Source organism: Panthera tigris, chromosome B3 (assembly GCF_018350195.1).
Source record: "Panthera tigris isolate Pti1 chromosome B3, P.tigris_Pti1_mat1.1, whole genome shotgun sequence".
NCBI lineage: Eukaryota > Metazoa > Chordata > Mammalia > Carnivora > Felidae > Panthera > Panthera tigris.
The window spans coordinates 7,443,879-7,460,866 of NC_056665.1; the positions used below are offsets into that span (position 1 = coordinate 7,443,879).

The window sequence follows — 16,988 nt, forward strand, 5'->3', positions numbered from 1 at the left end:
GAGGTCAATACATCGTGGTTGCCTTTGTCATTCCTTCTCTTGTCCTCATTCTGCTCCGCTTCATCCCTGGGACTCCAGGATTGCAGGAGATGACCCACCATGGCCCTCACAGTATGTGGGGGCAGCCCCTGGAAGGTCCCTGCTACACCTAAGCACAGTGGGGACCTCGAGCCTGGGCACGGCCACGAGCTCTGCAAGAAAGGGGACGGATCCTTCAGACAATGTTCTGCAGAAGTACTGCCCAGCCCTGGGCGAGGGGAGCACAGAGCTGGTCACTGGAAGCACGGCCTCCAAGGCACACTGGGAAAGGGTCACAGCCATCCATCCACAGGGCTGGGCTCCTGGGGCTCTCTCTTTTGGGGTCCCGAGGGTAGTTCTCGAATTTGACGTGATGAAGGGGGCATCCCGATGTCCCTGCCTTTTGGGGGTCATTTGCCTTACACCAGTTGGAGGGACCCAGGGTTTGTGTCCAGGCTAGGTCTCTGGGACCCCCTCCACACTCGACGCCCTTACCCCAGGGCTCTCAGGGGGTCTGGCTGGGGCTCACTGGGGCTAGTTTTACCCCGCCCCCACTTCATCCCCTGTCGCGCCCCCCGCCCCCCCAGCCCAGAACTCCCTGGGCTAGGCTTTTGTTCCCCCGGTTCCCAGGCAGTGCAGCTGGTGCTGTGGGCTGGGGAGGGGGTGGAGGACGGCAGCAAGCCTGTGGGAAGGAGCTGTCTCTTCATTCCAAAGGCGAGCATGGCTCCTCATGTCCCTTCCCCCCAACATAATGCTTCCCCAATTCCCACACTTGTGTCTCAGCAAATGAGACTTTTTTTTTTTTTTTGTGGTTTTCCACTTGCTCTTGATACCTACTTAAATGTGTGTGCATGCGTGGTTCCCAGCAACCGTCAGCACCAGAGGGAACTGGAGCCAATTTGGTAATTTCTTTCTTTGAGTCCCAGGTATGTGGGCAATGTCTTCCTCTCTGAGCCCGAGGACTTCGGGGCATCACCTCTCTAGCCTTCTGATCTCCTGGAGGTCTGTGCTGCTTTCAGAAATGGAAGTCAGGATGGTTTCCAGCAAGCAGAGAGGGCAGAATTTAAGAGCACCCTACTATGGGGGCTGAACCATCTGGGAAAGGGTGGGGCCCCTAAAGGAGAATATAGAGGAAAAGAAGGGAAATGACATAGCTACATTTTTCAGGTGAGGATGGAGGAGGCTCAGCAAGGTGACAGGATGTGCCCAGGCATCCGGCCAGTAGGTGCTGGAGCTAACATCTGGACCAGATTTGCCTGGAACTAACGCACATGCTTTAGCTGCTCCTCCAAAGAGAGACCATAATGAGAGGTGTGGACAGAAAGCATTGCCTTGGCATTCCCTTAACTCTTGAGACCAACCGGTGGTTGATAATTGCAGGCAGATCAGGTGTGAAATGCTGATGGAATGTGCAAAGGTCCTGGTGTCCACTGCCTGGTTAGAAGGAACCAGTAGCTGTCATTTGTGGAGTGTTCCATATCCACGAGGCATTTTTACATATAACCTCTTCTTGGATACTCGCGATCACTGGTCCCCCATGTGGCAGAGGAGGATGTGGAGAATCAGAGAAGTCAAGCAGCGTGCCCAAGGTGACACAGCCCGATAGGTTTTTGACACTAAATGAACAAATTCGTTCAGAGCTGAATCTGGAAGCTGGTGTTTGAGCCAGGGCAGGGTAAGGTGTGATCCTGGCTGTTTTGCTGAGAAACAGGTGGAGAAAAGAGCAGCGTGGGAGGTAGTGAAGGCCTAACAGGAGACTAGGGGCTGAATAGCGTGGCTGGATTGGCCGGGAAGGACTAGAGTATGTAGTTGGGCCCCAAGAGGTAGGGAAGAGGGCTTGGGTTTCTGCAGGACAGAGGCCACAGTAATGGGGCTGGTGGGCCTGGGCTCAGCCCCCTGCTCTGCTGGGTGTGAAGAGCTCATGAGAGCCCAGGTGGTCTGGCATTGCCTTGGAAACTGCTGTTCCCAACCTTCTCCTGACTGTGGAACTGAGATAAGGAGCTACTTATCTCTCTGTTCTCGAAGCCCCTTGATAATTGCTCTGCCAGGGACAAGTTTACAGCAGCAAGTATAACTCTGGGGTGTGGAGGAGGTAGTCAGCTCAAGGCACCCCAATTCTGTCCCAAACTTCTCTTAGGGACATGCGTGGGGTTTTAGGCAGCAAAAAGGCACATTAAATCACCTCCAAAATGTGTGATGCCCACTCTTGCGGGGACACTGAGGTAGGCCCCGGGGAGAACAGAGTGAACAGCAGGGACAGGTCCTAGCCCTGTTGGTGCTTAATAGACTGACACTGAGCCCTTATTTATGATGTGTTGAAAGGTTTCAAACTACAGGGTTTTGCTTAACAAACATGTATAAGGCATCTGTTACTTATCAGCTGTGTTTAAGGGGTTGGCAAATCAGTACATAAAACAAGCAAGGTCCTTGTCCTCAAGAAACTTATACTTTAAAAGCTGGTAATAATGGGGAGGGGGGGCACCTGGGTGGCTCAGTCGGTTAAGCATCTGCCTTGGGCTCAGGCTATGATCTGAGTTTGAACCCCGCATCCGGCTCTCAGCTGTCTAGGCAGAGCCCACTTAGGATCCTCTGTCCCCCTGTCTCTCTGCCCACCCCCAAAAATAAAAAAAAATAAGGGCGCCTGGGTGGCTTAGCCCATTAAGGGTCTGACTCCGGCTCAGGTCATGATCTCAAGGTCCCTAAGTTGGAGTCCCATCGGTGGGGCTCTGTGCTGACAGCTCAGAGCCTGGAACCTGCTTCAGATTCTGTGTCTCCTGTGCTGCCCCCCCCCCCCCATGCTCTGTCTCTCTGTCAAAAATAAACAAACGTAAAAAAAAAAAAAAAAGAGGCTGGTAACAGGAAGAACATCCCCTTGTAGGTGAAGAAAAATTCACCTAGAAGGTTCTGCCCCACCTTGTCAATTTCAGCCCCCTCCGTTTCCTCCCCCCTCAATTTCAGCTTCCCACCTTGTCAATTTCAGTTCCTTCCTCTGCCAAATGAAGGCCATTGGCCTGGCTGCCCTTTGCTCAATACAAAGTAGGTGGGGTGTGTGTAAGTTACTGCAGGAGGCTTAAGAGGAAGGGGTCTTTGACAGAGGGTGAGGGTGACTGTCTGCCCTCTACCCTGCTCCTTGCAGAACCTGCAGTGGACATGGCTGGGAACCCCCTGCTAGGCAGGACAGGCGTCAGTCCCTGTGGCACTGAATTCCTGCCCAGCCCAACTGCTCACAGCCAGTGGTGACTCAGCAGGGGCTACCCCCTGGGCAGAGGGAAGCTAACCCTCCTGCCCCCCAACCCTGGAGCAACAGCCTGGCAGGAGAACCAGGGAGCGCCCTGGGGTTACTTCTCAGTGCCCAGTGCCTTGTTCCACATGGCGCTCAGGCCTGGGGCCTTCCCTGGCTGCTGGCGACTCTGGGGTCTTGGAATGCAGCTGAGTACATCCATGGGAAGTAGAGAGGCTGCAGGGGACCACCCCACAGCTCAGCCCCACGCAGTTAATTTGCTAGGGGGCATTGCTAGGGGGCTCTGTTTCCTGCATGTGTGGGATGAGATTTAGGGTGACCAGGGCGTTTGCCCGTTGGTGGATAGTTGGTTGGTTCTGAGGCTTCCCAGTGGAAGCAGGAAAGCCTTCTGGGTACCTCAAAAGTGGAATAGTGAAGCTAACACACACAGAATGCTTACTGTGTGTCAGGCACTGTTCAAGGTGCCTTACTGCATTATCTCACAACCACCTTGTGAATTAGGCCCTGTGAACCCCTACTTTGTGGATGGGGAGACCGAGGCACAGAGAGTTCAGTGCCTTGCCCAAGGTCAAATGCTATTGGGTGGCTCAGTCATCTCACTGGGTCTATTACATGAAACCGTATTTAGTTTTGTTACAGTTGCCTACCGTCTTGTACCCAAGGTCACAGCACCTGTAGCCTGCAAGACTTGAAGTGTACTTTAAAGGGGCCATTGACAAACCTGAAGGTATTACCATTGACCACAGTGGGGAAGGATCAGAAAACTGATTTTGAAGCATAGGGAGGGCCCCGAGGATATTTTGCTCGGAGAAGAGTTGAGAGGTGGGCACCCTTCTGACTGGCTTGTAGAAATGAGACTAGACTTTTCCTTGGGGTTCTAGGTGTACCTCTAGTACCAAGGATGGATGCTTCAGGGAGGCTGGTTTTAGTATTTCAAACTGAAGGCTATCCAAGGAATAAAGCTGTTTGTGGACAGACTGGGAGGCCTTGGTTGGTATGAGCTTCCTGTCCCTGAAGGTGTTCAAGGAGGGATAGACTGAGCACTTGGAGATGTCATGAGCGGATTTCTGCATCAAGTAGGGCTGTGGGTCTTTGGCCTTGAGAGTCCTTTCCAGCCCAGAGATTCTGTGAATCTCTCATGCAGGGTAAGTAGAAGAAGTAGAGAATCACCTGGGCAGCCTCCCCAGGGAGGAACCCCAGGCCCCCTCCAGACACTCCCTCCAGGGCAGCACAGGAGAATCCGGGTATCCTCAGAAAATAATGGACAGGATTGAGGAGTGAGAGGCAAGGGGCGGGCTCTGTTCCCCCTGGCAGGTAGCTCCAACCTCCCGGCAGGTGCATTCCCAAGACCTTGGGATTTGAGTCAGGGTCCTGAGCTGGGGCATCTTGTTGTTAGATTCTCTGGTTTCTTTTGACATCTTGTGGTAAGTGGGGCTTTCACCCTCCATGTATGATCAAAACTCCCTCCTTGGCACCTGGCCTTCTGGATACCGTTACATGTCCCCAGCCTCCAACCGTGCCTTTCCGCCTCACATCTTGAGTTTGGGTCACCCAGGAAACAGGCTTTTTTCTCAGACCCAAGTCCAAGTTGGCCAGCTCCAATAGCTTTTTGGAACAGCAGGTTCTTCAGGGCATGGTTTTCCCTCCGTCTCCTCTGGTGCTCTCCTAGTCACTACCAGTACATTTCTTTTCCCAGCTCAGAGTTTGGGCAGGAGGCCCTGTTTCTTCTCAGACTGGAAAGTCTGGCAGCACAGCTTCTGGATTTAGGCTGACACCACAGGAGTAGGGCATGGTGGGTGAATCCAAAGTGCCTGGGGTCTGGCCTGCATCCCTGTGACATGGTCCCTGCCTTAGGAGTGTGGGTTCACGGGAAAAGCGGATGTGGCTGGGTTTGGGTTTGGAAAGGCAGACATGTGAAGAGTGGGCCAGCAGAGGTTGGGGGGGGGGGAGGTACTGGGAGGTGGTGACTCCTGGGTCAGCGTCTTAATGTTTGTATGCCTGCTGAGTCTTTACTCCCTTCCTCCTTGCCTAGAAGGCAAGGGATTTCGGCTTTGGGGATACCTTACAAACAAAATAGTCAAGGAGGAATCTCAGGTGCTCACACAGCTGGAACATGCCCTTTGGGATGAGACAGGTGTTCAGTTTTCTCTGGATGGCACAGAGGTTGGACTGCTGTGCTCCAGGGGGTGGCCTCCCCTCTGGCTTGATGGGGGGCTACATCCAAATCAGGGGTTCCCACCTTATCCAAACCCTTACTACCAGAAGGCAGCTGCTCCACTGTAAAGGGTTTCTAAAACTTTCCAAAACATTTCTTTTCATTTTATATAGAGAGAGCATGAGCAAGCGTGAGCGGGGGAGAGGTACAGAGAGGGAAAGAGAGAGAATCTTAAGCAGGCTTCATGCTCAGCACAGAGCCCCACATGGGGCTCGATCCCACAACCCTGGGATCATGATCTGAGCTGAAATCAAGAGTCATTTGCTCAACTGGCTGGGCCATCCAGGCGCCCCATCTAAAGCTTTACTTTCTGTTAAAAAAAACTTTGCCTCCTCTTGCCTCTGATGGGTCAGCTGGGGCTATAGTGCTAAGTTTCCTCATTTCTAAGACTGCAGCTGGCAGGAAGAGGTGGAAAGGTTTATCCTGATTGGCAGGATGCTGAGCTGGGTCCTGATCTCTCTGGGACCCAGTGATGGCTGCAGACTTAGAATCACTATGTGTCAGGCATTATTCCTTGTCAACCAGGACGTTTTTACCAAGGAGACACCCCAAATGCTCTGGATCCCTGTTGACGAAGAGGAGGGTGTCTACAATGGACGCTTTCTCCTGCTTTTTCAACTAAATCTGGTGTATCTCAGGGGTTAAGAAGTGTTGAAGCAAGAGTGTATTACATCCCTGGGTGAAGTGAGCACCTTCTTGTACTTATGGTGAAACTTCCTAAGTTTGTACTTAACAAGGTCCCTGCACCTAATATACTCGTTTTTGTTTTTTTTTTTTTTTCACCCTAATTGAATAATATTCAGGTCCACGTAGAACCAGAGGATATTCAAGCTGGAAGGTATTTTGGGAGTCATCTTGGTACTTTTCAAACTGCAACGTGCTTCTCAATCTCCTGGGGAGCTGGTTAAAATGGATATTCTGGTTTAGTAGGTCTGGGGTGGGGGCCTTAGATGTCTCATTTGAAGAACTTCCAGGAGATGCAGACGCTGCTGGCCAGAGGGCTACGCTTTGGATAGCGAGGTCCAACCTAGTCATTCTACAGACAGGAAAGCTGAGGCCCAGAGGCTTAGGTGATTTGCCAGTGGTCAGAACTGGAACTCTGTTCTCTCCATTCCTAGTCTATCTGCTTTAAAAAGGGCCTCCTTCCTTTTAAGCTGCCACTTCCTGCTCAGGCCCAGGGCTCTAGCATAAACAGAACATCCCATCTTAATCCCATTTTACTGTTAGGATGAAAGGCTTCTTGTTCCATCAGGGCCCCTAGCTTCACAGCCTGCATTTTTATTATCTCCAAAGGGGTTTTAAAAGTTTTTTTTTTTTTATTTGTTCTGACTTACGGGCACCTCCCCTTCTCTGCTGGAGATGGTAAGAATCGGTTCTCTCTCTCCCCCCAAAAAGTGTGCCGGGCATTGTTTAGGTACAACCATTTCAGTTTCAGCCTGGAAAAGTACTGTTGGGCGCAATCCCTTTGTCGTTCCCTGCTTTTTGGACTCTCCCCTGGGGTGGTCTGAGGAAGGTTCTCTGTTGCCACCTGCTACCTCCTGAGGCCAAACTTTGACTCTGCCTCAGTTTCCCAGGCTTTCAGGTATTCTCAGGCCTCTTCCAGAACGGGACTTTCAGGGCAGGGTGGTTCCCAGCGGACAGAGGGTATCAGGGGGTTGGCCTAGGACCAGTAGGAACTGGTTTGTCAGACTAAGGAGGTCTCCACTCTCTGTCCCCTCCTGCTGGTGGGAGGGCAAAATGCCAGTCTGGGGACAGGCCATAATGGCAACAAGGGGGTAAAAGTCTCACCAAGGCTGAGGGATCGCAGAATATAAGGGGAAGTCGGGAAAACTGCCTTTTATAGACATGTTCCTTTCTTTCCTTTTTTTTTTTTTTTTTTTTTCTTCCCAAGTTTACTCACAGCGACAGTGCCACTCGCAGGCGCCTGGTCTGTCTGTGGTTGCGCCTGGGGTGGGCGGGTGGCACCCGCATACCCCCTTCCCCCATCTTGCCTGCAAGTTGCCTGACCTGCATCGGAATCCATAGGGGGGTGGGGGAGAAGCCTTTCAGATGCTGGATGCAGTTGAATTCAGCGTATTCGCCTCGTCGCCTGCCCTCATCCAAGATCGGGGAGGAGAGCCCAGCTTTCTTCTGCGTGTGAATGCTGTAGTGTGTTTGCCTGCTCGGACTTCCCTAACCCTTTCTTTTCCTTTCCCACAGCGAATGCTCTGGTTTTCTCAGCAAACAGCTCACATTTGGCATTTTGACGTTTTATTAAAAAAAGAAAAAGAAAAAGCCCTACCCAGGCAAAAAAGCGGGGACCCTTCTCTTCTCCGATGAGATCCGAGCTCGCGTCAAAGGCTGCACCTGCTTTGCGCCCCTACCAGGAAGGGGTGCTTGTGTGGGAGGGAAGAAGGGAGGTTCTGCGCCCCCGAATCCGGAGAAAGCAGCCCGCCCGCCCCCTCACCGGGCAGCCAGAGCAGCGCACCCGAGAGCCGAGCCCAAGAAGCCGGCCTCTGACGGTGCTGGTCTGCTTGCCAAAAAATGCCCCTTGCATCTCAATTTCCCCGGCCGTTTCTCTCCCACGCACGACTCGCCCGGGGCCACCTCGGCTCCCTAGCGCAGTCCTTGGGGCGCTGGTTCCATCCCTCCCCTCCCAACGCCGAACGCAAAGCCCACCGCCAAGAAGGCGCAGAGGGTGCGGGGTGGGGGCACCAGCCCCTCCCGTGCCCCTCAGTCCCCTCCCAGCCGAGCCCAGCTCCCAGACTCTCGATCACGGAAATAAGTGTCATTTAGACGGAGAACCGCGCGTCCGCGGCCCCCCGTCCCTGGCTCTGGGTGCTTCTCTGCGGTTCCAGTGCGCTCCCGAACCCCCCTCCCCCGTCGCCGTTTTCGGGCCTGTGCCCCCCACCCAGACTCGGGAGCACTCCCCGGTCACCTCGGCCGCGTCCATTTCACTTCCTCTCGCGGTCCGGATTGCAGCAAAACACCGGGCAGCGCGAGGGCCAAAAAGTGGAAAGGAGAGCGCCTTTCGGCGTCGCGCAAGCCAGCTCGCTGACTCCCCCTCCCCAGCCCAGACCCTCTCAATCCCAACTGCAACTTTTTCCCTTCCGTCTTGGTTTCCCCTTGGCCGCGGCGAGCCGGCGCCCGGCCGCGAGGCGTGGAACGGGCAGGCGGCCGCGCGGCTGCGGGTGGCGGTGCGGGCGAGAGCCGCGAGCCGCGAGCCGGAGAGTGGGTGGGTGGGTGGGGAGGGAGGAGGGGAGAGGACGGGCGGGGAGAGAGTGGGGTGTGGGGAAGGGGAGGGGGAGAGGAGGGAGGGGGGAGATTCCGCTCTCCTGCCGCTCCCAGCCGGGGCGGGGGGGAGGAGGCCGCGAGGAGGGAGGGGAGGAGGGAGGGGAAGAGAGGGAGGGAGCCGAGGAAGACGCTCCGATAACCCGTGCGTTTCGTAAGGCTCTGAGCACTTGTACATTTCTGCAGGCGCGCGACGAGCCATTCGCGGCGGCTGCTGCAGCTCCGACTGCATCCTCCTCCTCCTCCTCCTCCTTCCCCCGGGCTCCGGGTGTGTGTCTGCGTGAGTGTATGTGTGTGTGTGTGTTTTGCAGGTGTGTCCGTTTTAATTCTGCCCAGTAGGTGGGACTTGGTGACTTTAGCACCATATTTTTCCTTTTCTTTTTTTTCCCTTCTTTTTCTTTTTTGCCTCCCCACCGTCTGTTGCAACCCTGCAAAGTCTCGGAGTCGGAGAGCGCGGCTCGCTTCCCGAGCCCCCGGACCCGGCGAGCCGGCGAGCGCCGAGCCGGCCACCATGCCAGGCAGACCGCGCCACTAGGCGCTCCCCGCGGCTCCCACCCGGCGGCGGCGGCGGCGGCGGCGGCGGCGGCGGCGGCCGCGATGGTTTCAGACGCTGAAGGATTTTGCATCTGATCGCACGGCGTTTCAAAGGCAGAGGCCCCCCCTCCCCCTTCCCCCCTCCCTCGCCGTCTTTGTTTCCTTCCCCCCCAGCTCTCCCCACTCCCCCCACCCCACCCCCCTCTCCTCTCCTCCTCCTCTTTTTTAGAAGCCGCGATCGGAGATGGATGTCTCTCTTTGCCCAGCCAAGTGTAGTTTCTGGCGGATTTTCTTGCTGGGAAGCGTCTGGCTGGACTATGTGGGCTCCGTGCTGGCTTGCCCTGCAAATTGTGTCTGCAGCAAGACTGAGATCAATTGCCGGCGGCCGGACGATGGGAACCTCTTCCCCCTCCTGGAAGGGCAGGATTCAGGGAACAGCAATGGGAACGCCAGCATCAACATCACAGACATCTCAAGGAATATCACTTCCATGTAAGTCGGGCGGCAGCTTCCCCAGCCCGCCTCCCCTCTCGCTCCGCGTCTCCCCCACGCCAGCCCGCCCGCCCGCCCGCTCTCGGCCGGGAGCCGGCCCTCCGCCCGCCCGCCCCAGCTCGCTGCTGCCCGCCGTCTGCCGGGCGCGCGTCAGGCTCGCCGTGGCTCGGGAGATGCTTTCGGGCGGCGGAGTCCAGGTGATCCGGCCCCGGCCCGCGTGAGCCGGGGCTTGCGTGTGTGCCTCTCCTCGGAGGGGACCCCAGCCGGCCGAGGGCTTGCGGGGGCCCAGCTCCCGCCCCCGCCCCCACCCGCTGTGGCTCGTCGAGTTCTTTGCCCCCCACTGAATAGCAACAGTTTGGCCACGCTCGAGTGGAATAAAGTAGACGAGGTTCGATTCCCGGCAGAGCCGGCGGCAGTGACAGCGGCGGCGCTTAGCCGGTAGGGAAGGTGACAGGGACTGTTCGCGATCCAGCCGAGATGTTTAACTATTTCCTTTTGGAAACCGCAAAGCACGCTGACAAGTAAACAAGTTGGGAGCTGGCTGCTCGCGGGGAGACTTTGGACATGTCGTGGCCGTCATGGACGCCTACCTCTTCCCTTTCCCTCTCGCCCGCCCTCTCCAACCCCATTTTGGGCATTTCCGAGACACCCCCCGCCTTTCCCACCCTCATCTGCATCTGGGCGCCTACAGATCCCGTCCTTGTGAGCTTTGATGACTGCTCCGGTAATTCCGAGTCAGGATGGAGAACGGAGCAGAGGGGACTGGCGTGTCTTGGGGATGGGGGTTATATGATCTTGCAGATGCGTTTTTTGGGGAAAATCCAACTCGGATCGGCGTTTTGTTTGGTTCTGCCCCATCTGAGTGAGATATGGTGGCCCGTATTTCCCACCCGTCCCCCTCCCCCCAACCTTGGGTAGGGGTCGGGGATAGAACTGTGAGCCCCGGGAAAGAAGAGCTCAGGGTCCGGGGAAGCTGGCCATCTTTTCTTCCACTGACCTCAGGGCCAGGTGACCCCCCCCCCATTTTGACATCCAGAGATGGGTGTGGACGCACTGGGGTTGCCCAGGGCATAGCTCTCTTATCCCCCTCCCGAGGTCCACACCCCTTGGGGTCCCTCAAAGTGAGTAGGAAGCCAAGAGGGATTCACACTGAAGTCTTGGCTGGGGTCTCAGGAAGACGTTTGGGGTGGACTCAAGACCTGCTAAGTCTGCCATTGGTGCTGCTCTCCCAGGCGGCAACCCTCCCTTTGCCTCAGAGATGGGGCGGCCAGGCCGGGAGGAATTGCAGTCCTGCTCTCCCAAGAAAGCCCGCCAGCCCTTTTGGTTTCATGGAGAGTGTGCTCGTGTTCTTGCCACTAACAGTTTGAGGAAATGTATGGCCCAGGAGATGTCTCTGACTCCTGGCCCAGGAGACCAGCTTGACCCACATCTTCGCTCTGCCGCTCACGTCCTCACTACCTTCAGCGGGTGGGCCTGGGATAATAAGACAAACAGCCAAGGTGGGAGGGGTTGGAGGGGGGCAGGGGCTAAACAGGATGGACCCAACTCTTCGTCTCCTGCCCTGCAGGCCACAGCATTCCAGCATCCGGGAGGATGCCTGGAGGAGGGTCTGGAGCGGGATCGTCAGGGAAACTCCAGCTGGGAAGTGCACCATCAGGCTGTGGGGGCTGGGGTGGGGAGAGCATAGCAGTGGGTCCAGGGGCTCAGGAGTGGGATCTAGGGATTTCCAGGGGGGATTAGTGGGCCAAGGGTGGGAGAGAAGGGGGCCTGGTGTGGGTCTCTGGGAGCTGGGGAGCCTTATTCAGCTTGTTCTCTGCTTCCAGGATATGTGTATCTGTAGGAAGCCAGAGGGAGGCAGGGATGGCCACAATCACGTAGGCTCTCTGTAGCCAGGCAGAGGTTTTCAGCGCTCCTCTGAAAGCGATGCTTGGGGAAGCAGTTTGATCGAGGAGAGTTGGCTTCTGTTTCCAGGCAGTGGTTCCGAGACAGAGGTGCTGGAAAGGTGGGTGATGGGTGGGGATGGGGCAGTCTCTTGTCCCCTTGGGTGTTGGAGGACTCCAGTGGGACATACAGGAGGACGGTGAGCAGGGAGTGTATTGGGAGACTGTGTGTGTGTCCCCATCCTTGCTTTGGGACTCTGCAGATGGGACTCCTCTCTTTAAATCCACCCCAACACCTAAGAGCCAGGGAACCGGATTCCCACAGGAACTGTGTGGAGTGGCAGGTGGGAGAGAGGCAGGTCAGAGGTCATGGGTCTGATGACCCTTCCTCACCCCATCTTTTCCCCAGTGCCCTGTTACATCTATGGCTGGTATTGACTGAACTCGGGGAAGGGCCTCGTCTTCTAGCCCAGAGGCAGAGATCAGTGGAGGGAGGCAGGGGGAATCGTGCTCAGCCTGGGAAGCAGATGTCACCGTGTCCTGTTTTACCCGAGGGAATGGAAGCTCAGGGTGGGAGAGTAATGTTTGGGGGCACGTAGCCCCAGTGGAGAGCCAGGCTTGGATCTCTGTCCGTCCAACACCAAAGCCGAGGCCCCAGTTCTGCCTGGAAGCCTGTGGAAGCAGGCTGGGAGGAGGGCCTTAAGGGCAGACAGAAGCTCTCACTGCAGGGCAGGAGGCCCGACTTCAGCATGACCTGGCAAGGGGGCTTGCGTTGAAGCCGGGGCTTGGCCGGAGGAAAGCGTGATCTTCCGATTTCTGGCGCTATCAGAGATGCAGAGTTGAGGGGTCCTGCAGTCTTCTACTAGCCTGAAGCTCTTGCTGGTGGATGCTTAGGGGTGCAGCTTGGGCAGACTCTGGGGGATGAAGAAGAGGCTGGGGTGTAGCCAGATTTCGACATCAGGCCTAGCTACGGGAACTGGGGGGGCTGGCTTCCACAGATGTTGTGGGACCGTAGAGTTCTAAGGTCCTTTCCTCAGTGCTTAACTGACGATACGTAAATTTTAAGACAGTTGAGAGGTGCCTCGTGGTCTTTCTCTCAGGGTCGTGTGTGGCTTGGCTGTTGTGTACCCATCGGAGGCTGGCTGAGGGTGCCTCTGATGGAGCAGGGGGCTGTCCCGTTGGTATCAGGAGGGAAGCCGCCATAAGGCATCAGGGCAGAAGTGTGGGTCTCCCCTCCGCTCCTCCCCAAGGGCCCTCTCCCTTGGCCTCTTTCTGTTTAGGAGGCCAGTCCCTCTGGAGCCCAAGGCACACAGTAACCTTACCTAGAAGGGTCCACGCACTGCCCTGCTGCGCTCTGGCCCCACCAGGCTCTGACGTCACAAAGGCAGAGGGCGGTGGCTGGGAGGTGGGCCCACTGTCTAGGTCAAGCCTGCCTGGGGTTGGATCTGAATGGTGTCTTCTTTGACTGTCTGAAGATCAAAGGGGAGGAGATGGCTCACAGGGCCCAGAGTTCCTGGGACTGGCTACCCCGCCTTGGGAATACCATGAGCTCTTTCTTAGCTGGGACTCTGAGCCACCAACTGGGTCTCTGCAGGAGCCACCCCAGGATGGCTGGTGTTTGCAGCTCTCAGGTCCTTCTGTGTCCCTGGTCTTCCCTGCAGGCCCTTGCCTGGCTGGGTGAAGGATCTTTTGGGCTTTGGCTGCTGTATTGACTCCTTGATACTTAGCCTTTCTAAGGATCAAGGGAAGAGCCAGCCTTGACAATTACCCTTGAGAGCTGGGATGCAGGCAGGGGTGTGAGCCAGGCCCCAAGGGCATCATGGAGCTCAGCCAGGCTCTTGGGAGTTAGGCTAGGCCTGAGGGAGGTGGGCTCAATCCGGAGGCCTTTGTGGTGAGATTTGGAAGGGGGAGTGGTGGCAGCTCTGGGGAGTGGGGCACTTCTGGGATGAAAACTGGGGACCCTGGACTCCAGAGGTCCTGGGATTTTGCTTGGAGACAGAGTCTTCAGCCCCCACAAGCCCAAGTGAGTCTTTCCTGGCACAGTCTGGGGCTCAGGGTATCATCTCTACAGCTCCAGGGGGACCTGAGCATGTGGTGGTTTTGGGTAACACCGGCCCAACCTGACCCTAGCGTTGAGAGCCTTTGGGGACTGGTCCCTGGAGGGCTGAGCCTGGGGCCTAGGAGGCAGCTCAGGGTCCTGCCTAGCTGGAGTGGCGCTTGAGGCTGTGAAGAAGGGAGGGGCCTGATGTCTGCTCCCCTGGGATGCTGTCTGTCCTTGCCCCGCCTGTCCCTGTCTGCTGCCTTCTCTTCCTCTCTGAGTGTAATGGGGGAGCCCTCGCCCTAGCTGACTCTTAAGTGGGAGTGTGGGTGGGCCGTGACCTTCTCTCGGGATGACCTTTGCCAGTATTGTGGCATCTCTCCTGCCACTGGACTCCGTCCCTTGGTTTATACTGGGATCACAGGCATGGTCTCTGGCCTCCCTTCGGGGCCTCCAGGTGGCCAGAGGGAAGGTAGACTTAGAGAAAGGGGTGAGTCACCATGAGTCCTACCACTGGTCGTGCCCCTAACCCACTGTGAGCATTAGGAGGTGCTATAGCCTTTCTGAGCCTATAAATTCAGCTCTGAATTGAGGCCATGGGGCGGTGCCCCTTCCATCTTGGACATCTGCCATGCTAGCCCAAGGAACACCCCTACAAGGCTCTGTGAGGCCACTTCTAAGGGCACCGTCTTTGGGGTTGGTGGCTGACCTTTATGATGCACCCCAGAAGAGGGCAGGGCTGATTGCTCTCTGGCCATTGGCCGTTTTCCCCTTCCTTCTTCCTTCCCTTCCTACTTCTAGAGAACTCTGGCTCACCCAGAAAGAGCCACACGGTTTGGACTCAACTGCCCAGACCAAATGCCACACTTAGCAATGTACCGGGGCCTGCAGCCTCTGAGAGCCCAGACACCCGGCTTCATGGCTGTCTGTTCTCTACTCTGCGCTCAAGGCAAGAAGGAGACCTCCCTCTGCAAAGCTTCCAGTCATTGCCCCAGCAGAGACCTCCTCTGGATGTGAGAGGAACATGCTAGAACTTCCAAGTTATTCTTGTCTAAAACAAGGAATGTTCAATATTTAGCATATGGACTGAAGATACACAAGCATATGATTTAATAAATAGGAGCTTTCTGGGGTCACAAGATAAAATTTTTGTTGCTAAAGCATGTGTAATCAAAAAACCTTGGTGTGTCCATAATCTAAAAGGCTTAGAAGAGCCTGGGTTTGGGAGGGAGGTGGGTAGACGGTAGGACAGGTGACCCTGAAGCCCAGACTCTCCCTCTTGGCTCTGTTCCAGGGGAGGGGTGGGTTGATTGGCAGGGGAGCAGGGAAAATGAGAGGAGGGGTCAGGCTGGGTGGCAGAGGAGAATCTCAGCCCTGGACCACTGGAGGGCCAGGCTGGGTCTCAAAAGACTATCTCCTGGTACCCATCAGGTCCTGCCTTTTGTTTCTGTCTAGCAAATTCTTTACCTCCTGAACACCTCAGCATTTCTCTTATGCTTTCTAGTTTACAGTGGTTGGGTTTATTTTGGCCACAGCTACTTGAAGCGCATAAGCAGGGATCATAAGCAGTCCCATTTTACCGATCAACAAAATAAAGAAAAGGGTTGAGTTGCATGTCTCCCAAAAGGAAAGCTGTAGAAGTCTCGTGACTCCTTCTGTGGTGCTCCAGTCATGACTTCTTCTCTCTGAGTTCCATGGACTCTTCTCTCTGGCGGTGGTCCTTTGGCTAGACATCCTGTGGCTCCATTTTCATCCAGAAAGTTCTTTCTCCCACGGGGGGGGGGGGGCAGCATTCTGGAAACAGTCCATCTGTGAGGGATTGGAGGACAGCTGAGAGTCCTGGAAGATGGGTCTAGGTGTGGCCTGAGTGGAGGCTGCATTTGCCCCCCCCCCCCGCCCCCCACCAGATCTGGTGGTGGCTGTCAGCCACTCAAGTTGTCTGTTATCCCATGAGCCTCACTCGCCTTCACTTTGGGAAACACATACTCCTGGAGACCAGGCATGTTTGCTGCTCCTGTTTGATGGGTTGGATCACCAAGGATGAGGACTTCACTGAAGTCATAACAGAAGCTCAGTGCCCACTGGAGCCCTGGGAATCCCCATGAGGATCCTTAATCTTGTGCAGGGCTCACCAGAACTCATGGCGGGAAGGAACGGCTGCAGGCGTCCCCTCCCTCATGTTTCTGCCCAAGGGGACCGCGAGAGGCCCTGACAGAGCCAACGACTTGCCTGTGGCCCCGGGTTACTGGAGGGTCCCTCTCTCAGGTGCTGGGGCAGGCGTCACCCTCTTCTGCTCTGTCAAAGCCAGAGCTTTGCCCATGACTGTGTCTCCCTCTGGGGCGATGTTTCCAAATCCGGGGTCCCCAGAGGCAGCAACTAGGCGAGGCTGGCAGCCACACGGCTCCTCGTAGCCTGCGGCCCTCGCCAATTACAGATTCACTTGGTGAGGCTTTCTGCTCTGCTCTGTTTACGTGCAGGGCTGGAGAGCCCATCCTTTCTCTCCAGCCTCACCTCTGTCCCCCGGCCCTCCTTCCATCTGCCTTGTCCCACCAACAGTGTGCCTGGTCTGGGTGGTAGGAGATTTGGGATTCCTTCCTCAGAATCATCAAGCATGGCGAGGAACACGGTGGCTGGGTTTCCCCAGCTGATCCTCGGGGCCTGGCCTCTCCCTAGGTTTGGACAAGCCCCTTACCTCTTCTGGGCCTCTGTTGCCTTATCTGTAAGTTGAGCATAGCGGTAACTACTTCTTAGCAGTGCTCTGAGGGGCAGTGCCCTGTATCACGCCCAGCAAAGAGAAAGTTGTCAATATATAACAACAGTTAACTTGTACCGAGTGCTTCCTGTGTTGTAGACCTTGTTTCAAGCACTTTGGAAGCAATAGTTCATTACGATCTCACATGAACCCTAGGAGAGAGGTACTGTTAGTTAATATTAATCCCATTTTACAGGTGCAGTACGAGCCTAGATATCGAATTTGACTTGCTTAATTTTGCACAGAGTGGGCTGACATTTAACGTCAAGCTGTAGTGTCTGGACTCTTGGGCTAGTATACGTTGGTAGACACACACATTTGTATAGTCATTCGTGAATACATGACCATCGTACTCCGTTAAGAATTAAAAAGAGGGTCGACATGAAGGCCTAGAAGGGTCGTCTATTTTGTAACATTCCGGGTCTGTGGATGCCAACTGCCCTGGTGGTGTGGTCAGAGGGGAAGGCGAATGAGATGATGGGGATGGGGCTGGCCTGGCAGCACTGGCTGATGGGGTCACAGACAGGCAGTCTCAAGTCGGGGAGGCC

The 16,988-nt window shown here is 55.8% G+C and overlaps 1 protein-coding gene across 1 annotated transcript in view; it reads left to right on the top strand.

Annotated features, from left to right (window-relative positions):
* NTRK3 (neurotrophic receptor tyrosine kinase 3) overlaps window positions 1–16,988 on the top strand; it is a 538,866-nt gene that overhangs the window by 150,062 nt on the left and 371,816 nt on the right. The window contains exon 3 of the mRNA XM_042988103.1: window positions 9,508–9,770. Within this exon, the coding sequence (XP_042844037.1) occupies window positions 9,523–9,770 (248 nt within the window). The 5' untranslated portion in view covers window positions 9,508–9,522. The remainder of the gene's footprint in view (window positions 1–9,507; window positions 9,771–16,988) is intronic.